This window comes from Pagrus major, chromosome 24, assembly GCF_040436345.1.
Source record: "Pagrus major chromosome 24, Pma_NU_1.0".
Taxonomy (NCBI): Eukaryota; Metazoa; Chordata; class Actinopteri; order Spariformes; family Sparidae; genus Pagrus; species Pagrus major.
The window spans coordinates 998,355-1,022,599 of record NC_133238.1 but is presented as its reverse complement, the minus strand read 5'-3'; the positions used below and the strand labels follow the sequence as shown (position 1 = coordinate 1,022,599).

Here is a 24,245-nt window from a genome sequence, read left to right as displayed (position 1 = left end):
AAACGTCTTACTACACAATTACTATACACGTTTCAATGTACAAGTTGTAGAGTTAGAGTGAGAATAGATTGTAACTAAAGTCTGCCTGTAAAGACAGCTGTGATGACATTTAATGTCCATAACAACTTCTGTAGTCTAATTTAACCACTTGTTTGCAACCGCAGTTTTTAAGACACGTAAGCACTTCATAATTAAATTGTGGGACATTTAATGATGTATTTTATGTCATAGGATAAAAAAAATCTTAAACCTGTGGTTAATTACAGACCTTATTTTAACCTTAAAAACACTCATAGACTTTGAGACAAGGGAACCGGATGTGCAAAAAAGCTAACCGATTTCCGGGTTTAAGGACTCATTACTACACCACTCTATAAATCACTGCCTTGGTTTGGTTTTAGTATTGTGTAAAGCAACATAAAGTTGCAACTGTCTCTCTCTCTCTCTCTCTCTCCACTCACAACTGAACGAAACAAGCAAACAAAGCCAGTGTGCAGTGAGTAGACAGCCAGGCAGACAGACAGGTTTATGGAGGATCCTCCCTCCTGCTGGTATGCTGTCCAACAGGTTTGTGATGTGGCTTGTCGGTTTCAACTTTAAACTCAGCATAAATACATTTAGTTTGAAGCAAGATTGGTGCCTTCATGTTGCTGAAAATCGAGAGGAATAGGTGTCTTTTTGTTGGCCAGAGCAACCTGCAGTCAAGTAAGGAGGCCACAGTGTTGGACAGGTGAGTGTTAGACATTCATGTGGAATAATTTTTCTTCCTTTTCCTTTTCTATGTAGTATTTGGCCTCAATGGCAGCCTTGTCAGCGGTGTGGATTACCGTACTATCCCTGCTGCAGCTGGCCCACTGCTCTGTCACCTTCAGACACACTCAAGGTAAACCACAATAGTTTGAACTGATTAGTTTACATCTAAAGCAGACATAAAATAACAGAGATATTTATTTGTCTCAGTGCACACATATTTGATAAACCACATTCATTGAAGTTAAAAACTAACTTTTTGAACAGTTTAAGTTTTAGATTTCAGTGTATGAAGAAAAAAAAAATTACAAAAAATCTCAACAATTTTTAAAAACATTTTTTTATTTAATTTATGGTACACTTCATTTAAAATAAATGTATGTAATACTTCATTCATTTTTATTTAAAGGCTTATTGTTCCCTACAGCATATTTCTGGTATTGGAACCTTACTAGTCCCACAAACTTAACCTAGAAACTTTATTTAGATTTTGAAATGTTCACCTTCTGGTTGACATAATATCATGCAATGCAACAAATCCCATGAAAAGATTCACACCAATCGCACACCAATGGTTAGTTCTTCTCTCAATAATGTCTGACTCCACTGCGTGATCTGTTGCATTTAGTGAAAGCCCATTAGTTCCTACTGTAAATCAACACAAAAAAAACAAAACAACTTACAAGGGTAACCCTTTACCATAAAGGTACATTAGTTTACATTAGTTAATGTAGTAATAACCATTGACTTACAATTAATAGTTAACTAATGTGTCAAGTAATCATTTAGCAATGGTGGTCATGTTAATTAAGGTGTTAATTTAGTCATTATTTAATAACAATAACAAGGACTCATCAATTAATATCAATTAATGGGTTTAGAATAGAAGTCTTCACGGGTCCGTCAACCCAAATGGACCCGTGAGGGGGCGCTGTCGAGCGATGAGCGAGTAGGACGCACTCACCGGTAGCTCTCGCAGATTTTAATTAAAAACTCCAATATAACAGAACCACATAAATGAAACTCAGGAAAACCGTCAAGGCTTAAGGTTAGAAAGTTGTGGGCCAAAGGGGACGCCTGGAAAATGCCGAGGAAAGTTAATACAAAGCTTGACATCGACGAGGAGACAAAATGAGGCCTCAGGCTCGGCTACGGTGGTAAGAGCCGGCGACAACGCCCACCAAGCGGACAGCAACGACGTGCTAAAGGCTATATCAGCACTCCACTCAGAGCTAGCACTTGTGAAGTCCGATATCTGCAACAAGATCGAGGCAGAGATTGCAGAGGTAACCACCACCTTGAGAGGGGAGATAGCTGCACTGAGAACCGAGAATGACACAGCAATATCAGCGCTTAAAACCCAAGCGGGCTTGCACACCCAAACCTTGAAAGAGCTAACTGACGTTGCTAACGACACCTCGGACACAATACAAGTGTTGGAAGATAAAGTTAAGAGACTCTCTGGGCAAGTTGATTCACTGTCAGAGAAATGCCTCGATCTGGAAGGCCGCTCGAAACGACAAAACCTGAGAGTGGCCGGAGTTAAAGAGGGGGAGGAAAATGGCCAAAAACCGAGGGAGATTGTGGCTCGGCTGTTGAAAGAAGTGCTAAACCTTGAAGATGCACCAGTAATAGACCGAGCCCACAGAGCCCTGCGAAAACGACCTGGTGATAACGAGCCTCCCCGACACTTTATTGCAAAATTGCACTATTGCCACATTTATGAAGATATAATACAGAAGGCGATGTCCATCAAAGACCTAACTTTCCGAGGCCAGCGGATACAGATCTTCAGAGACTTTCCAGCGGAAGTTGACAGACGCCGAGCTGCTTTTACCCCAGTCAGAAGGATGCTACGCGACAAACCCGGGGTCAAGTTTGGACTTCTGTATCCTGCTAAGCTACGAGTGACTCACAACGGGTCGGAGAGGCTCTTCACGGATCCAGAGGAAGCTCGCCAATATGCCGCTCATCATTTCGGATCAGCAGAGCGAGGGTGAGATCTCCAAATAGCGGGTCCAGATGTTGGAAATATTTCACTCCCAGAGAGGAACTGAGACCGAGGACTTAAGCCGGTGTCCTGAACAGGTGACCAGAAATCACGGCAACTGCCGAGTTACAACTGATATTATTGTTAAAGGGGTTAGGTTGTTGCATTAAACAAAGTTTGCTTCCACCTATAGGCTAACAACTTGATACTACAACGGGTTTGTTTGTTTTTGACAGAGCAGACAACAGGGATAGAGTTCCTCCTGACCTCATTTTGTACTGCTCTTATATGTATGCGTTAACCCGATTTTGATGGGGCAAACCAAGAGGGGAACTAAACACTGTTCTAAGGTTCCTTGTTTACTGTTTGAATATGGACCCCCCCCCCCCTTTTGTGTTCAATATAGCCACAGTTCACTAAGGTTTTGGATTGTTTACACAACTGCAGAGCTACACAGTTAGGAGTAGGATGATGAGGAGTAAGAAAAGGTTTTTTGATAAAGATAGGGCTCAATGGGAGATGGGCCTTTTCCTTTTGTTATGGGGGTTATTTGTGGTGGGTAATGATACAGTTATTGAAGGTCCTGTCACCATGACTGCACATACGAATGCAGGAGAGAGAGGCACAGAAACAGCGGAAAATTTAATTTTTTGCTCATGGAATGTAAATGGGATTAATGAACCAGTAAAATGTGGGAAAGTACTATCTCACTTGAGACAGATACAAGCAGATGTGATTTTCTTACATGAGACACATTTGAAGAATGATGCACATAATAAAATTAGCCAGATGGATAAATCAAGTATATCATTCCAGGTTTTCAGCAAAGGCGAGGGGAGTGGCTATAGTAATTAACAAAAGGATTCCTTTTTTACACAAGCGTACTATAGCTGACAAAGAAGGGAGATATATTCTGGTTGCAGGAGAGATACACTCCATTCCAATCACATTATTAAATGTGTATGGACCAAATTCGGATGATCCAGATTTTTTTAGGAAAACATTTAACCTGATCCCAGATATCTCTAGTACAAACTTGATCATAGGTGGTGATTTCAATTTGGTCTTAGATACCTATTTGGACAGATCATCAAACCAGAGACTAGCTCAATCTAATGCATCCAATTACTTGAAATCATTTATCAAGAACACCAATTTGGTCGATGTGTGGAGAACCTTGAATGCAACAGGCAGAGAATATTCATTTCACTCTCGGGCTCATAATGTGTATTCCAGAATCGATTTCTTTTTGTTGGACAGCAAACTTTTGTCTGGGGTTAATAATGTCAAATACCACAACATAATAATTTCAGACCACTGTCCGGTTTCAGTCTCACTAAAACTGCTTGAGGTGAAAAAGAATTTTAGATCCTGGAGGCTTGATTCCCAGCTGCTGACAAGAAAACAATTCTGTGATTACTTGGAGACTCACATAAGATGTTTTTTTGAGATTAATGATAAAGATGACGTTTCACCAGTTCTTTTATGGGAGTCTTTCAAAGCATATATAAGAGGATGTATTATTTCCTATCAGGCTTCACAAAAGAAATGCAACAATCAAAAGCAGGTAGACTTGGAGGATCAGATACGAAGATTGGATGCAGAAAATGCTGCTCAACCTTCTGCAGAGAAGCACAATAAAATCTCAGCTCTCAAATATCAGCTTAATAAGATACTCTATGAAAAAATTTCCAGAGCCTTTACATTTATTAAGCAGGCTTTTTTTGAATTTGGGTATAAACCTCAAAAACTACTGGCAATGCAGCTGCGGAAAAGGGAAAGTGACAGAGCTATTCATAAGGTAAAATCAGATGCTGGCATCTCTGTCACTTCGCACAATGATATTAACACCACATTTCGCAAGTTCTATGAAGTATTGTACAGCTCTCAAGCATATGCACCAGAAACTATGGAACAGTGCTTAGGTGCATGTCAGCTACCAACATTATCAGAGAGAGATCAGAGTTCTTTGGGAACGGAAACCACAGAAGGAGATATAAGAAAAACAATAAATTCCCTAAAAAATGGCAAAAGCCCAGGACCGGATGGGATATGTAACGAGTTTTATAAGAAGTTTGCCAGCATAATAACTCCATTTCTACTCAAGATGTATAACAAATCCCTAGAGGATGGCAAGTTATCACAGGCACTGAATGAGGCTACCATTACACTTATACCGAAGAAGGGGAAGGATTTAGAGCAGGTGGGGTCATACAGACCAGTGTCACTGTTAAATTCTGATCTGAAAATCTTGGCTAAAACTCTGGCATCAAGGCTCAGCCCTCTTGTAACCAAATTGATACACCCCGACCAGACAGGATTTATTCAAAACAGACACTTGTTCCATAATGTTAGACGCCTCTTTAATATCCTGTACTCACCCAGACATCCCAAGGAAGATTTATTCATTCTAAGTCTAGATGCCGAAAAGGCTTTTGACTGTGTAGAGTTCCCATACTTGTATGCTGTATTAAAAAAATTTGGACTTGGAACAAAATTTATCTCATGGATAAAACTACTGTCAGCGCGTTCGTTGATTTGCATAGAAGAATTCTATAGCCAAATTGTTCCTTAGTACAAGTATTTATTTAGCATCAGGCCACCAAAATGTTACATGTACATGGACCTCCTTTGTTCAGCCAATCGCAGTCTGCAAGCAGTTAGCTGCAACCAACTTCCCAAAAGAGAGTGTCTAACTTAGAATTTACACAAAGTTATATAGTATGTGTTCCTATCTAATTGGTCCAAAAACTGTTGGGGAGCGGCCCTGGTTTAAACTTGGCTCTCCCTTGTTGGTGCACAGGCTGGTCCCAGCCTCTTGGCACTTAGCTGCTCCAACCGTCTTCAGCCAGCATCCTAAAGGGGAAGAAAACCTAAACCCTAGACTCCCCCTTCAATATTCAGTTGTACCAACTCAGCGATCTGAGACCTCTATCCTACAGTATGCCTCACATGACTAACTGCATACTGAACTTTAGGGGGTTTGACTTTTTGACCCTGACGATATCTTGTCCCTCTGTTTTCAACCAGCTGATAATCAGAGTAGCCCTCTGTTCTACGGATCCTGTTTCAATCAACTGATAATCAGAGGTGGCCTTCTGCTCTATGGATCTACAGAAACTACAGTGATGAGTTTACAAAACAACTGACAGGTCACACAATACAAATTACAAATACAAAGACATTTTATTCTAACAAATCCCTCCTTTTACACCTTCTAGGTGTAAATCACATTTTCAGGAACGTTTCACAGTTAAGATATCTATATCCTCTCCTATGTTCAGGCCAACCGCTGTGGCCTGCATCCCTGTAACTTTCTCATTTAAGACAAAATACTCTTAAACTGCACTGTCTCTCTCCCCCTCACTCCACGCTAGGTCATCCTCGTCTTCCTCCTCATCTAGGTCCAGCCAGATCGGTACCTGTAGGTCTACCTCTCCCCGAGTTTGATCCTCGTCCTCATCTGACTTTTCTTCCTCAGCTAAAAGAGGCATCTGGTACGGTGGAGGGTCTTTTTCTTTGGAGAGAGCAGTTATGATTAATCGGTTTATCAACGTTCTGTGACAGGGAATACAACAACACCCACAAGTAACTAATATAACTAAAAAACATCCTATTGAAATAAATAATGATACAATAATAGTCTTATACCTTCCGAACTGTCTGTCAAACCAACCTCCAAAGGGATCATCAATACCAGAATTCTCAGCCAGCTCATTGGCCAGTGAGGTGAGTCCTGCAAGAGCCTTTGTAATACTTCCATCGGGCGCTGTGTTATTAGGGATATAGGTACAACAGACTCCAAACATTTTACATACAGCATAATGAACCTCGCAGGCCACAAAAGCCTGGAAGGCGGAAAGAGTGCCAAGGGTGATTCTCTAACCCAGGCATAATTGTGGTCAGGCCTTTACTCTTTTGTTGGTGCCGAATTAGTTTTCTACTTCTTTGGAGCCTTCACCACTATTATTCAAATCAGTTCTAACCTCTGCGGAAGTACGAGAGGGTGGAGGAGCAGGTGCACAATGTGTCAGGTGGTGCCAATTTGCTCCAGCTTTACCTTTTACCTGGACAGCATGAGAGGTCACTTCAGTGACTTTGTAGGGTCCAGTCCACCTGGGATCAAGCCACTTTCTCTTGTGGACTTTCACACGCACCCAGTCTCCTACCTGTATCCCTGGAGTCTCTGGGGTGGTTGCTTCGGGCTCGGCCAACTGCACCTGTCTAGACAAAACTCGAGTCAAGTTAGTCAGTGCAGTCATATATTCATCACAATTTACCTGCCAAACATCCAGAGAGGGCATATGACCTCCCTCTTGGGGTGGGCCTGGCATTGGCCTGCCTGTCAGCAACTCATGAGGTGTCAGATGTGTTTTAGCACCTGGTGAGGTTCTCATTGACATGAGAGCCAGAGGAAGTGCATCCAACCATGTCAACTTCGTTCCATGGCAGATTTTGCTAATTTTTCTTTTCAGTGTCTGGTTTGCTCTCTCAACCAGCCCTTGTGATGCAGGGTGATATACTGCTCCAAACCTGTGTGTGATCCCTAATGCTTTCTCCACTTCAGCCAACTCTTTGTTGCTGAAATGTGAACCATTATCGGATCTGATGGTTTTAGGAACCCCATATCTAGGCACAAGCTCATTGGCCTCTACCCATTTGGTAAATCTATCTACCATCACTAACAGGTATCTATACCCCTTGGTGCGGCGTTCTGCTCCCATATCTATAAAATCAATAGTGATGTCTCGAAAGGGGGCTTCAGGGACTGGGAATCTTCCCATGGGGCATCTATAGGGTTTCCTTGGGTTGTGAGCATTACAGGTTTCGCATTCTGTGACAAAGTTCTCTACCATTGCAGTCATATATGGATGCCACCAACAAGCTTCCACATTTCTCTGAGTGATAGTTTTACTCTCATGGGCAAGTCCATGTGCTTGTTTGATCAGCAGATGGCATAGTTTAGCTGGTGCTACTATTCTTCCATCATGTGATCTCCAGAGTCCATCTTTTTCAGTAGCTCCTCTTCTGTTCCATTCACTTTGTTCATAAGCTCCTGCTTGTTCTTGCATTTTTACCAGATCCTCTTCAGTTAGTTCTGGTGGTGGGCCTTCTCTGGCTAACATTTGTCTTGGAGTGTATCCTCCAGCTTGCTTTGCAGCTTGATCAGCTGCGTTATTTCCTTCTGCTATTCTTGTATCTAATTTCTGATATCCTCTACATTTCATCACCGCCACTTGTGTGGGCAGGGACACTGCAAGCACTAGCTTTTCCAACTGCGTTCGGTGTTTTACTGGGGTGTTAGTGGTGGTCAAGAAATCTCTTCTGACCCACTGTGATCCATCTACATGTACAGCACCATGCCCATAAGCTGAATCTGTATAGATGTTCACTCTTTTTCCTTCAGCTAACTCCAGGGCCTTTGTGAGGGCAATTACTTCAGCTAGTTGAGCCGAAGCAGGTTGTGGGATGATGCCTTGGTCTCTGGTTGTATGTTTCCCCGTTACTGGATCTTGTTCTACTACTGCATAGGAGACTACGTTCCCATTCTCTCCTTTTATAGCAGCATCCATCAGTGAACAATGTTAGATCTGGATTCTCCATTGGCTCAGCTCCAAGGTCCACTCTAAGTTTGATTTCTTTTTCTGCAAGTTCAGCACAGTTGTGTGGTTCTCCTGTGTTATCATTCAGTCCTCTTGCCATATTTGTTCCCTCCGTATGGAATGTTATGTGAGATTGGAGGAGTGCTTCTGAGATTTTTGCTTTTCTTGCTGGTGGAAAAGTAAATGCTGTTGATGCTAGAAATGCCACTACCCCATGGTCAGTATTTACTTTGAGTTCATGACACATTACCAGATGACTTGTTTTTGTGATGGCTTTTGCTAAAGCAGCTAGGTGTCTTGTACATCCAGCTTGTCCTATTTCCATATTGTCAAGTTTCGAGCTGTGATACATCAACACTCTTCTTTCTCCCTCCTTTTTCTGAAAAAGCACTGCACTCACCACCCCTGCTTTTTCAGAAACATCAAGATAGAATGTTTTGGTGTAGTCAGGTGATGATAGGGCTGCTGCATTAGCCAATGCTTGTTTTGTGAGGATGAATGCTTCTTCTGCAGCTGGTGTCCATGTTAAAGATGCTGTAAGTTTTCTGTTTCCTACTTCGGCCACCATTTCTCTCAATGGTTGTGTGAGCTCCACATATCCTGGCACATGGTTTCTACTGTAACCAGTGAGTCCCAGGAAGGCCAGCATTTGTTGTACGTTCACTGGCTTGCTATGTAGCAAGATGGAGGACTTCATCGTCTTTTGAGGTAACTTGATGCTTCAGCAGCCTCTTAGAGAGTGATATAATTTCTTCAGCCTCTTGTTCCTGTTTACTGGTGTGTCTGCGATAGTGGTGGTCCAGGTGCTCTTTCCACATAGAGTCAGACATCTTTGCCAATCCTACCACTTCTGATAGGGCACTCTGTACGGAGGCTGGAAGTCCCTTAACGCACTCTACTTTCCAGAGAGCCAGGGTTGCAGTGCTGGAGTCATGTCGAAGTCCCGTATGTTTAGCCCACAAGTTTGCTGCTCTCTTCAAATACTCTAACATTCCTTCTCCATCTTTTACTTTTATATCTCCCACTTCAGTTACATTTCTCTCCGTTGGATAAGTTCTACGTAGAACTTCCCACAACGTGTTCCTAAATCGGTTCAGGGGCACATCATCTCCCGTCGCTGAGTTCACTCCAGCTTGTTTTAGCAGTCTTTTGGTCACTTCTTTTCCTTCCAGTTTTCCCAGCAAGGCTCTCATGTCTCCAGCGCAGAAAGCTTCTCCCATGGTTTGATTTTCCAACATTGTTATCCACTCAGACGCTCCTCCAGCTAATGGGTGCAACTTGGAGAGCAGACCCTCCATGTCTCGATGGGCAAAGGGCACATAGGCAGGTGCTCCTCCAGGGGCCACCCTTAATAGCAGAGATAAGGCTGCTTGCTTCGCAGTTTGGGACTTAGTGACCCTTTGGGAGGGCCGAACTGGTTCATGAGATGTCAGGACCTCTTCTTCCTCTTCATCTTCTTCGTCTTCTTCGTCCTCCTCTCTATGGACTGGAGTAGATGTATGCAACACTCCTTTAAAGCCTCCAGACAGTTTGCCTTCCCATCCCTGACAGTGATCAGATCCTGGTTGTTGGACCCACCCATCAGGGTCCCTATCGAGCTGCCAAGGTTGTCGTGGGTCTGGTTCCTTGTCACTTTCTGATGCCCCTCCAGTCTCTCCATGTGGGGTTGCCATTGCGGTCAGTGGCTCTCTAGAAGGGTACATTGATGCATGTTGTTCCGAAGAGGGCGCCGTTGGCTGAACAGGGGCTTCATCCTTCAGCTGCTTCTCAGGCTTCCTGATCTTCTGTTTCTCCTGGTATTTTCCTACTGATAACATTATCACGCGCATTGCCTTAGTCACAACATCTCTATCTCTTGCTCTTATCATTCTCCCATAAGCTGGTCCCCAACTTTTCTGTCCTGTCTTTTCCCACTTTGATGTGGCTCCCCTTCTAGCCGCTGCAGCTGCCGTGTTAATACACATGATGTTCGAAGCAGTGGGGATAGGGGCCTCTGGGTCATTTGCAAGGAGACCTTGATCCACCCATTCAGTCCATAATTTCTCTGCTCCCCTTCTTGCTTTGATTCTGTCCTTCTCCAATGTGTTTTCTTCCATTTTCCCAAGCACCAGCTCTTTTAGTTCCCTCAAATTCATGTTGAACCCCAATTTACAACAGTTAACACACCCAACAGAGCACTTTGCACAGTAACAATTTCCTACTTCAAAATCAGCTTCTTTTGTCTGTTTCCTAATCTTATAAGCCTGTCTTGAACTAACAGTACATTCAAATAAGTAAGGGATAATTCACCTTCAACTTCTATTGCAATCACAGCTTCCTCATAAGACAAATTTTTGGTAATGGCTGACCATGTAAGACACCTCTTCCCAGTCACTCATGTCAATGTAACCAACACATTCAATTCTTGTTTCTTTACTACTATTACTAAAACCTTTTTTTTTTTTTTTTTTTTTCTTTCAAGTGGTCAATCTATCCTAATTTTAGGCAATTCACCACGACTTTCGCTCAGTTCACCTCACTGGTATCACACTAAGAATTTTGCATGCATTCAATACTTTATTTTATTTCTGCCAACATGCACGGAGTCTCAACTCTGCAGTGTTACTTATCACTCAACGGTCCGTTAAATCTAGTAACACTCAGGCATTTACAGAGACTTCCCCGACCATTACAGCTTAATTTTCTTTAAAAGAAAAGCCCTCTTTGCGGGGCGGAGTCATAATAATGTGATGTAAACAAAAAAAAATCCACATCGTCATTTTCTTGTGTAGATGGTCATGTACTGTAATCCTTCTTCTTAGCCATTGCTAACGCTAATCCACCGGTCAGTAGAACACATTTTCTCTTGTTTAATTAACGTTATAATTTTGGAGTTTCCATTGTGCTTTGCAGAGCATACCGGTAACAACACGCTATGGCAACTCGATTATTTAACCATTTTGAACCATTAACCAAAACGTTACATTAATAAACAATCTTTTTAACTGCCCCGAGTCCTGACCTAGGCTCTAACTTTTGCTTGAACTTTCACCTTTGACATCATCATCATCAGAATGTGACAGTCATGAGTCAATCATTTAGTGCCCTCTTGTGGCGAGAGTTTTGTGAAAATGACATACAAATTACAGTCCACACAGCTGTGACCGCCGGGTCCTCTCGGGTACTAGCTATATAACCCAGCCTTTCACTATAAGAGCCCCGAGCCCCGAGACAAACTCTCCCGGTTCCGACCCGGCCCGGGAGTCACTTCTTGTGAAAAGACCCAAAACCCGAGCCGGGTCGGGTCGGAACCTCAGGTTTTCGGGCTGTCGGGTTTTTCCGAAGACCTCTAGTTTAGAAGCATTAACTAGCAGTCGATTAATAGTTAACGTGTCAAGTAAACATTTAATAATCTTGTTCATGTATATTAAGGTGTTAATTTAGTAATTATTTAATGGTTTATTAATAATAACAACAATAACAAGGACACATCTATTAATATCAATTAATGGTAAAGAAGCATGAACTAACAGTTGATTAATAGTTAATGTGTCAAGTAAACATTTACTAATGGTGTTCATGTTAATTAAGGTATTAATCCATACATTATTTAATTGTATAGTAATAGTAACAGCATTCATAATGTAATAAAGGACACAGGAGTAATAACTCTAAAGTCTATTAATGTGTCAAGTATTCATTAACTGATGGTGTTGATTAAGGTGTTAATTCATACATGTTAAAGTAGTTTATTTACATTAATATCAATAATGAGGTTAAATTAACTAACATTAGGTAATTAATAACTATAAACTGACAGTAGTTAACTTATGTCTCAAGTACTTATTAACTAATTGTGTTGATGTTAATTAACATGTTGACTCATACATTTGATAGATTATAAAAGTTTCTATTTACAGTTTACACAACAATACTAACAATACATTACTTAACAGCAATTAATGGAGTAATAACCATTAGCTAAGAGTCAATTAATAGTCAACTAATGTGTCAATTAATCATTTACTAATGTGTCCATCTTAATTAAGTTGTTAATTCATAATTATCTAATAGTTTATAAAGCCTCTATTAACAGTTAATAAAATAGAAACGTTAATCATTTTGAAATGTTAATCAATAAATTGCATTAGTGGTTAGCAGTTTACTAACAGTTAACTAATGTGTCTGTTAATTATCATTAATGGTGTTCCTGTTGATTATACATCATTGGGTGATTAAGATTATATTAACAATAATTAATACAATAAAAAGCATGATAACAATGTCTAATTAATAGACTAACCATTAAGTTACTCTCAATAAATGTCTGTTAAGATTTTTTAAGGGTTTACATATTAATTAATGTATTATTAATATAAGTATATAGATCCACAGCTACTGTCGCAACATTACTTAACCACAATTAACCATTAATGAAATATCTTTGTGACAGTTATTGTAAAGTTGAAAACGTGTATTCCTTTACTAACTCTTCATAAATGCATAGAATCCTGAATAAGGATTACTTAACCATAATTAACCCTCTGTTAATGCTCTTTGTGACCCTTATTGTAAAGTTGAAAACATGTATTCTTTGAGTAACATGTCATAAGTGCACAAGGATACTAAATAAGCATTACCTAACCATAGCGCTGTATATAAAAGAATCCACAATCAGAAATTGAAAAGATGATCTTTTACTTCATTCGTGTGATCAATAAACGCTTATAAATAAATTAAATAACGCTTTGTTTTTCGTACTTTTGATTTTATGCTCGGATCAAAAATAGGGAATTTAAAAAACAGGGTCGAATTTGATTTTGATATTTAATTTCTCTGATTTGTGTGACCCGGAAGTTATTATTACAGATTTATTGACTCACACAGTAGGTTTGGCTCATACAGTTTATGGCAGTTATTGAGCTGTGCTCACTTTCTGGATAAACACACAGATCTCTTAGGTCCTTCTCCTGGTCTTCTGCTACTCCTCTTGGGGTCATTCATCCTCCAGAGCTGCTCTTTGCTGCAACTGCAGTGTCTCCGGGCTCGTTAGGCAGAGTGGACAGACTAGATCGCGGTGCAGCAGCAGGGCAGCCCACCTCTGCCATCCAGCTTGTCCTCTGTGGCGGCGGGCATGAGGTCTTTTATTTGCCTAAAACCTAAATTTACTGTGATTGCTAACAAGCTTGTACCATTCAGTCACAACAACAACAATAATGATAATAATAATCATAACAACAACAACAACAACAACAACATAGCAGTGCATAAGAGACCACAAACAATTGGCTAAACTTACGTGCTTCAGAGAGTGGTGTGGATGTTGCATCAGAAGGCCCCTCTCCGGCAGCTGTTAGAGGCGTCTGGAAATATTTTTTGAGCGCATCTAGACAAATATAGAGTAGATTCACTTATTAATGTAGAAACAAAAAAATAAAAATACAGCAGACAGAATAGGACAAACAGCTGTTGCAGCTTGCAGCAGTTATTTGCATAAGTGGTTTGTTCAACATAACATTTATAATTACCTTATAATAAAAGATTCACTACTATTTCACAATAAACAACACAGAGTACAACATGCACTGGTGGCGCATCCGGACGGGTTGGCCTCTACTTTGATTCATGATTCATTTATCCTTCTTAGTAGCTATCAGTGTCTTTGTCTAGCGTACTAAGCCAGCGTTGCTTTATTTCAACCTAGCTAGCAAGCTAATACAAATGAAACGTCTTCACACAAAATGGCATTTAAAAAAAGATGACATAATGTTACCTTTTTATTGGGACTTCTTCTTCTCCTCTTTTCTTCTCTTTTGGTATCGCGCACCCGAGGGCTTTGACGGCCGTTTCATCTCGCAAAATAAAAAAACATTACCTGTCTGTCACTTGACGTGACACCTATCTGACCCTCTGAGGTGCACAGCCAATGACCACACATCACGTGACTCAGCACCACAAGTGAGAAACATGTAATTGTTTACCTGTTTCTTTATTTTGTTAATATTTCTTATTTTCAAGACAGAACGTGAAGGGAGGGCGCCAATGGGCATTGAAAATTATTATTGTGTTTTTTTTTTCTCCCTCGAGCGCATCGCCTATGCCTAGAGCCGGCCCTGTGTACAAACCATCACAATAAAAACACAAGCACAACCGATTGACACCAGACGACCATTAAACATACATAAAGGAAATAATAACATGGCCTGTTCTCTGCTGTGCTCCAGTGCCACACCCCCTAGGGTGCGCAGAAATCAACTGTACAAAAAACAAAGCATTATTTGTTTTTTTTTTGGATCACATTCATAAACAAATAATGAAATAACGAATCATTCTATCATTTTCTGATTTTGGATTCTCAATTGAATATTAAATGGACAAACGATACACGGACCCATTTAAAAAAAAGAAAAAAAAACATTTATTGTTGTAGTTAGTGTGTGTCCCACCAATCTTTCTCCCACTTGTTGTCCGGCAGATGACCAGGGCCACAAAAATCTCTGTCAGCGTAACTGACACATTATTATTTCCTGTGTAATGGGTTGACGTGTTTTTCTCGTAGTTGGTTTTTAAAAACAAACAGCCAGTGGCAGTGCTGATACAGTGTATCTTGAGCCATAGTTTCCACGCTGGTAAACACACCTTCACCTTGGCTGTCGCAGCTGCAGTGTCTGGGCATGTTAGGTCAAGCTGACAGGCTGGATTGCGCAGCGGTGGCAAGGCAGACCGGCAGCAGCTGAGGCCAGAGACACTCTTACAGCAAAGAGCAGCTTAGGAGGATCAGTGACCCAGAGAGGTGCAGCAGAAGACTGGGAGACAGGCTGAAGGGGTCGGTGTGAAGAGCTTGAAGTGTTACTACACAACATTGCTGAAAACAGACATTAGCAGAGCTACTGCGTGAGTAAACAGTTTGAGTCAAGCATAGAGAACACAACCAACGAAGCCAACCCATCAGATGTGGAGTACGGCAGGTCTTATGAGAACTCAGGTGGGACCCATAATAATGGGAGGCTGTCTCTTGACCAGTATGATTGCGCCCCCTGCTGTGCAAACAGAATGAAAAATAAAAAAAGATTAGAAAGATTTCCCTCATTAGATCCATGAACCTTAAGAGTGAAGTAACAAAGGTATTGTGACATTTTTTTATAACTATATTGCATAATTCGAAATATTGTTATATCTCTATTGATCATAGTTAAGTGATGCTTATTCAGTATGTATTAATGAAGTCTTACTTACTCGGATTAATGTTTTCATCTCTACAATAAAGGTCACAAGGAGCTTTAGTAAATGGTTGATTACAGTTAAGGGATACTTATTCAGCACTCTTATTCATTTAAGACATCTTACTTATGGGGTGGATGTTTTCAACTTTACAATAAGGGTAACAAGGAGCATTACCAAATGGTTGATTACAGTTCAGGGATGCTTATTCAGCAATCATATGCATTTAAGCTTACTTACGGTATGAATTTTTTCAACTTTACAATAAGGGTCACAAAGAGCATTCATTAATGGTTAAGTAATGTTGGGACAATAGCTGTGGACATACATGTTAAAGAATATTTATCAACCATATACTAATACTATTATAATATTAAGTAGCTTAATTAATATCTAAAGCATTAATAAATGTTAACAAGTGACATTTGTCGACAGTAACTTAATAATTATTAATGTATTAATCAGGCATTGATTAATGCTTATTATTGTATTAACTAACATTAATATAATCTTTATAAACTAATAATGTATAGTTAGCATGAATACTATTAATGAATGATTAACAGACACATGATTTTACTATTAGAGAACTCCAATCCAATCCAATCCAACTTTATTTGTTAAGCACTTTAACACAACCAAAGTTGACCAAAGTGCTGTACAGAAAAATACAATATAAATACAAAAATAAATTAAAAGACAACAAAAACATGAGTAAAAAATAATAAAGCCACGCAATACAAAGCAATAAAAACAAGGAGATAAAATCGACGTCTTACTGGGTGTCAAAGGCCAAGGAGAAGAGATGGGTTTTAAGAAGAGATTTAAAAACAGACAGGGAAGAGGCCTGTTTAACGTAGTGAGGCAGATCGTTCCATAGTTTGGGAGCCGACACAGCAAAGGCACGGTCCCCCCTGAGCTTCCGCCTGGTGTTAGGCACCCTCAGGAGCAGCTGATCAGCTGACCTGAGAGAGCGGGCGGGGGTATAAGGGTGTAGAAGCTCAGAGAGGTAGGGCGGGGCAAGACCATTTAAAGATTTAAAAGCAAATAAAAGAATTTTAAAATGGATCCTAAATTGAATGGGCAGCCAGTGGAGTGAGGCTAAAATGGGGGAAATGTGCTCGTGTTTACGTGTGCCAGTTAAAAGACGTGCAGCTGCATTTTGTACCAACTGGAGACGGGCAATGGAGGACCCACCAACCCCCACATACAGTGCATTGCAGTAATCCAGCCGAGTGGTAACAAAGGCATGGATTACTGTCTCAAAATGCTGCCTTGTCAGAATTGGCTTTATTTTGGCCAGCTGCTAGTTACTGCTAGTTATTGCTCATTACTGCATTTACTACTGCAATTTATTAATTAAACAACAATTCTATTTTATTAACTGTTAATAGAGGCTTTATAAACTATTATATCATGTATGAATTAACACCTTTATTAAGATAGACAACTCCATTAACTAATGTTATGAAATGTACAGTTACTATTGTTGTAACTGTAAATAGATCAGTATAAACTATCAAATAATGTATGAATTAACATGTTAATTAACATGAACACCATTAGTTAATGAGTACTTGACACATAAGTTAACTATTGTTAGGTAATAGTTACTTAATTACTCCATTACCTAATGTATTATTATTATTGTTATTGTTATTGTTATGTTTGTACTGTAGATAAACGAATAATATATTATAAATTAATTAATTAACACCATCATAGTCCAGATGACATGCAATAAATTTGAGGGGAATCATTCACTTTTTCATAAAAGCATGAAACTTGGTACACTTGTACAGTTTGGGGCCCTGAACATTTTCAGAGATGCAGCCATCACAAAAACCCCACGTGACGGCGATGGCAGCCATTTTACTTTCTGCCATAACTGAAATATGTATTTTGCATCCTGCCTCCTAAACCCAACATGATATCACAGAAAAGATTACGTCTACCCCTATGTTTTGATGGTCAATGATTACAATGATACCATATGCCATATACCATATTAATAAAGTATTTCTGATTCTGATATGTAACATCATAAACTATTCAAGTGAACAGTTAATGCTGAATTCAGTGACATTATAAGAAAGGAAATGACATCAGCTTTCTCAAAAAAATTACTATTATTGAGCAACGTTAGCTGTAGGCTTACATGTAACAAATATGAACGGTAAGTTATAAAAGTTTAATTTGTTTTACGATCATCATATTAATATCATCATTGAGTGGAGGACAGTGGGGGTAGTACCAGGGCACTGGTTCTTCTGTTGAGCCCACCAAAGATGTCATGGACCTAAATCAATGAGACATTAAGAGAGGGTGATGCCTATTTAACACCTGCTGAATCCATCCAACACAGCCCCAGTTAAAGGGATTTCTTAAAGGAGGAAAAGGAGAGCGATGCCACAGCTCGAGAGCTGGTTTCAATGTCATATTTTGCATACATATATATTAGTCTTTCATATATATATATATATATATATATATATATATATATATATATATTATATATATATATATGTGTGTATATATATATGTGTGTAAACTTTTAATTTACTGTGTGTTAAAGGTTTTTACTCCGTTAATCAATGTTAATAATTGGTCCTTGTTATTGTTGTTAATATTGATAAACTATTAATTAAAAATACAGCATGAACACAATTAGGCCTAGTTAATGATTACAGTCAGTTAACAGTTAACTATCAGTTAACTATTAATTGACTCTTAAGTTAATGTGTTTACTACATTAACTAATGTTAATTAATGTACCCTTATCATAAGGTGTTAACATGTTTTTCAAATAGGGGAAAATGTATTTGTAAGGGACTATTTTTATGTAGCACATTAATTCACTTTGGTGGCATAGTGAGTTTTAAGGCCAAACAGCAATGGCACTCTATGGCACAGAGGCATAAGATCAGACTTTAAAATACACACAATACTTGTAAGTTGAATACATTCATTGTTGGCTCTAATCATAGGATAAAAAAAAAATTACAGGGTTTAATCTGGAATCTCGTAGTCAGATAACCTTTTCGAGCTTGTGAGCAGAAGTGAATAGTCAGAAGAATGGAAAACACTGAATTATTTCTTTCTTTTTTTGTATTTTTTTCACAAATGTATATTTTGATAGTATTTCTGTATTGGGTTACAGTTTATGTGAGTTGTACTGTAAGTGACACCGATCAACCACAACATTAAAACCACTGACATTTCAATTGAAAAACATTTAACACCTTGTTATAATGCAATGTTCTGCTGGGAAACCTTGGGCATCCACATGGCATTCATGTGGATGCCACTTGACATGCACCACCTACCCAAACACTGTTGTGGACCAAGTACACCCCTTTAATGGCAACAGCACTCCCAGATGGCAGTGCCCTTCCCTGGCAGCACAATGGGCCCTGGCACCTCAAAAGTTGCTCAGGAATGACCCAAGGAATGTGACAAAGAGCTAAAGATGTCGCCCTGACCTCCAGATTAACCAGATTCCAATATGATCGAGCATCCATGGGGCACCCTGGATCTACAGTGGTATTTATGTGGGTGGTGCATGTAAAGTGGTTTCCACATGAATGCAGGGAACCAGTTTTCCATCAGAACAATGTATTGTTCAAGATGATCATTGTTATTCACTTCACCTATCAGTGGTTTTATTGTTGTGGCTGGTTGGTGTATATGGCTTGTGTTTTATAGGAGATCCAATGTTGGTGGATGATAAGTCAGCGACCTCCTTCCTGTCTCGTACGCTGCTTTATAACAGCTGGGACCTTGAGCTAGTGGTGGCTGACAATCTGGAGAGGGAGTGTGTGGAAGAGATGTGCAGCTATGAGGAGGCAAGAGAGGTGTTTGAGGACGATACTCAGACGGTAATGCTGCTGGTATTCACTTTCTCTCTACTGCACACTCATTTGGATGTAGAATTCTCCATTTTTTTTCAGTGTACATATACAGATGTAGAGAACCAAAATTGAACAACAACAGATTTTTTATCCAAACATACACTACCGTTCAAAAGTTTTGGGTCACTTGCAAATGTCCTTATTTTTTAAAAGAAAAGCACTGTTTTTTTCAATGAAGATCACATTAAATGAATCAGAAATACAGTCTAGACATTGTTAATGTGGTAAATGACTATTCTAGCTGGAAACGGCTGATTTTTAATGGAATATCTACATAGGTGTACAGAGGCCCATTTCCAGCAACCATCACTCCTGTGTTCTAATGGTTCATTGTGTTAGCTAATCCTGTTAAAAGGATAATTGATGATTAGAAAACCCTTGTGCAATTATGTTAGCACAGTTGAAAACTGTTGTGCTGATTAGAGAAGCTATAAAACTGGCCATCCTTTGAGCTAGTTGAGTATCTGGAGCATCAGCATTTGTGGGTTCGATTATACTCTCAAAATGGCCAGGAAAAGAGAACTTTCTTCTGGAACTCGACAGTCTATTCTTGTTCTGAGAAATGAAGGCTAATCCATGTGAGAAATTGCCATGAAACTAAAGATGTCCTACAACGGTGTGTACTACTCCCTTCAGAGAACAGCACAAACGGGCTCTAATCAGAATAGAAAGAGAAGTGGGAGGCCCAGGTGCACAACTAGGCAAGAGGACAAGTACATTAGAGTCTCTAGTTTGAGAAATAGACACCCCACAGGTCCTCAACTGGCAGCTTCATTAAATGGTACCCGCAAAACGCCAGTCTCAACGTCCACAGTGGAGAGGCGACTCTGGGATGCTGGCCTTCTAGGCAGTGTGGCAAAGAAAAAGCCATATCTGAGACTGGCCAATAAAAGGAAAAGGTTAAGATGGGCAAAAGAACACAGACATTGGACAGAGTAAGATTCAGGAAGAAAAGTGTTATGGACAGACACAACTAAGTTTGAGGTGTTTGGATCACACAGAAGAACATTTGTGAGACGCAGAACAAGTGAAAAGATGCTGGAGGAGTGCCTGACGCCATCTGTCAAGCATGGTGGAGGTAATGTGATGGTCTGGGGCTGCTTTGGTGCTGGTAAAGTGGGAGATTTGTACAAGGTAAAAGGGATTTTGAATAAGGAAGGCTATCACTCCATTTTGCAATGCCATGCCATACCCTGTGGACAGCGCTTGATTGGAGCCAATTTCCTCCTACAACAGGACAATGACCCAAAGCACACCTCCAAACTATGCAAGGACTATTTAGGGAAGAAGCAGTCAGCTGGTATTCTGTCTGTGATGGAGTGGCCAGCGCAGTCACCAGATCTCAACCCTATTGAGCTGTTGTGGGAGCAGCTTGACTGTATGGTACATAAGAAGTGCCCATCAAACCAATCCAACTTGGGAGGTGCTTCAGGAAGCGTGGGGTGAAATTTCTTCTGATTACCTCAACAAATTGACAGCTAGAATGCCAAAGGTCTGCAAGGCTGTAATTGCTGCAAATGGAGAATTCTTTGACGAAAGCAAAATTTGAAGGACAAAATTATTATTTCAAATGAAAATCATTATTTCTAACCTTGTCAATGTCTTGACTATATTTTCTATTCATTTTGCAACTCATTTGATGAATAAAAGTGTGAGTTTTCATGGAAAACATGAAATTGTCTGGGTGACCCCAAACTTTTGAACGGTAGTGTATTTCAGAAAGCATTTTGCGAAAAAGGACTGTCATTTCAGCCATGTTCACACTGGCTGAAATGAAATGTGCTGTGGTCCTGTGGTGTCACAGTTAAACAGAAAGGACGCAAATGCAAGATACACAGAAAGGGACAACAAGACACAAGAGGATTTAACTACAATAGAATAAAACAGGAAATAACTGACCAAAAATCAAAACCATGACATGGTGGCTGCTTCATGTTTTTTCCCTTGTATTTTGATTAAGCTAATGCATAAAATCCTCTTTTGTTTCCATTTTTAGGAATTATTTTGGAACAAATATGTCAACAGTCAAGGTAATGCTTTAACAGATTGATATTATCCATGATTGTAGTCTTATGGGCCTTGGTGTTAGGCTCATTCAGCAGAATATAGTAATTTATAAATACAAGTGCAACAATAAGTACATTATAAATAAAGTTCATGCTAATCATTTAATCATTATTTCTGTATTGCTAATATTTCATTTATATATATTATCATTCGTTTTTATATATTAGATCAACAGAAGGCAGTAATGACTGAAGACATCAATGTAATGATTAGTTGCTGACAGTATGAGAACTGTTTAAGAGACAATGGTTTGTCAATGATGTTTGTCTTTGCAGCTTATGCACCCAGAGTGGATGTGTCAGCACTAGTGGCAGGGATCATGGCTGTCCTAGTGTCTGCTGTTATTGCAACTGTGCTGGGAATCTACTGCTATAAAGCCAAGATCAAGGGTGGACAGAGGTCAGCCCAGTACATTTGTGAAATAAAATGATGACTTTGATCCTTTAGTCCTTTCAGCCAGCTCAAACCATTGCATTTTAATACTGCTGGTATGAAATTTGGTAAGGTTATTCATGGTCAGTAAATAATGATTTCTCTGCTTCAGTGACCCCCTGACCTTTTGTCTAGCACCACCAGCATTCAGAATCAAAATTAAAATCACATTTATATTAAATTTACTGAACAAATTCATAGTCCCTATGGATTCATCTTGCACCTTTAACCTTTTGTTGGTTAATTTTTAGAGTACTTGTACTGTAAGAAGTAGGGGTGTCACGATTTTGATATTAAATTGATAATCGATCAAAATGAGCCTTAAGTGTTGACGATCGAAATAAAATGCAGGATCAAAACAGAGTCCAGCAAGTGCAAAATGGTATTCATGGTGCATTCACATGCATGTCTGAAATCTATATCACTTCATACAGCGAAGGATATGCGCCAACAAAGACGTCATAGTGCGTTCATGTGCACCTCAAAAAAATTGTAAATGACAGATGCTCCCAATAGCATAGCTGTCAGTGCTGTCTTTGGAATAATTAACAGCAATGGGAATGACTTGGTGTTGTTTCTTGTTAAGATAAATTATTCAAATGAATTATGATATAAGGGAAGTTTGTGCTTCTTGTACTTTGTTTATTCCATTTGAGTAACAGAAATAAGATATGGTCATGCTTTTTAAAAACAACCTGTAACATTCCTCAGATTCTTTTTTAAATCTGTTTAGTTTTGAAAAAACTATACCTTATTTCTATGATTGTAATGTATTCATCTATGCAACCTATTTCAAATTCTGTATTCAGTCATTCAAAAATTCAGTCAGTATTTCATTTCGGGCAAACAAATTCTTTAACTCTGTAGAAAATACCTGGCAGCAAGTGAAAAGAAAAGAAGCCAACAATCAAACAAACGTTATTGCTAGTGATGATAACATTTCAAAGTATAACCATTTCAACAATTTCAATGAAAACCCAGTCTGTAAAATTTGATAGCAGTAAAAATGACATGACTGTTGTTTTCCATTTCATTGTTCTTTGAGAGTCTTGAGAATCCTGATTTCAGACCCCGTGACCTTTTCTTGAGCACCACCACATCAGTGAAAATTTCAACATAAAAAAAAGGAATTCTAACGTACCAAATCATCTATCAAATTTACTGAGCAAATTTTAGCAGCTTGTATTGTTGAATTCTATTGTGGTAATTTTCTGTATGATGTGCTGTGTGCTGATCCAGAGCTCCGGTTAGGATGGCAGTAGATGGGCAGCCAGCCCCAGAGATGGTGCCCCTGGCCGGGATCATCGCTCCAGGTCTACCCAGCTACAGTGAGGTTCTGTCCCGCAGTGGGCAGCATGATGCCCCACCACCTCCATATTCAGGGTAAGCCTGTCTTTGTAGTGGTCCAAGATCCAGCCAAACACCTGCAAAAAGAAGGATAAAGGTGTCATTTACAAAAAGTACAAACAAAAATGTTATATCAAATACACAAACTTCCTTTCTATTTTAGGTGGACTGACTAATGAGTAGAGAACAGGGTAAACTAGAGACAGGCAGGCAACCTGGAGGCGGGACAGAAGGATGGGGCAAGTCCAGATAATAACAAGAAGGGAGGGGCATAGGGTGGAGCAGTTCTGGGGTGCAACCAGGGGGTCAAAGCAGGTCTGAAGGGGTACTAGGAGGTAGGGCCAAAGGGCAAAGCAGATTGAGGGCAGCTGGAGGCCGGTGGCTGAGGTGGAAGCCCCTGAGAGGCCGGCAGTAGAGGCAAAACCCCTCGGCAGGTTGAAGACCAGGACCAGAGTCTTGCAGCTGGACATCAGAGCAGGAGGCCGGCAACAGCGCAGCAGGACTTGAGGCTGGTGACAGGGCAGCAGAACTGAAGATTGGAGACTGGGTGAGGACTGGGGTAGGTGCTGGTTGGGCTGCTGATGGAGAACTGGAGGCAGGTGTCAGCTGGGCTGCTGAGGAACAACCAGTGGCTGGAGAGGTGTCGACTGACCCAAGGACTGGAGAGGCATCAGCCGACCCATCACCTAGAGGTTTGTTGTTCAACCCAGTAACAGACGAGACGTCAGCCTACCAAGGAACAGAACGTGCATCAACAGCAAAGGTGTCTGCCGGGACCCCCAACGCTGGAACAGGAGAGGTGTATACTGGAAGGCCTGACCATGGAATTGGCAGGGCGTGGCGGGGGCGCTACGCAGCAGAGACTCTGGGGTGCTGGGCAGCTGAGGCTTGGGTTCGCTGGGCAGCAATTTAGTAGCATTCAGTACTTTGTACACATTAATTTCA

At 40.1% G+C, this 24,245-nt stretch overlaps 1 protein-coding gene across 8 annotated transcripts in view; it reads left to right on the top strand.

The window, feature by feature from the left end:
* prrg2 (proline rich Gla (G-carboxyglutamic acid) 2) overlaps positions 1-24,245 on the top strand; it is a 40,552-nt gene that overhangs the window by 13,105 nt on the left and 3,202 nt on the right. For all 8 annotated transcript variants that reach the window (XM_073462220.1, XM_073462219.1, XM_073462217.1 and 5 more), the window contains 5 exons: positions 787-883; positions 19,249-19,421; positions 21,451-21,484; positions 21,797-21,920; positions 23,193-23,336. In XM_073462220.1, the coding sequence (XP_073318321.1) occupies positions 799-883; positions 19,249-19,421; positions 21,451-21,484; positions 21,797-21,920; positions 23,193-23,336 (560 nt within the window). In that variant the 5' untranslated portion in view covers positions 787-798. The remainder of the gene's footprint in view (positions 1-786; positions 884-19,248; positions 19,422-21,450; positions 21,485-21,796; positions 21,921-23,192; positions 23,337-24,245) is intronic.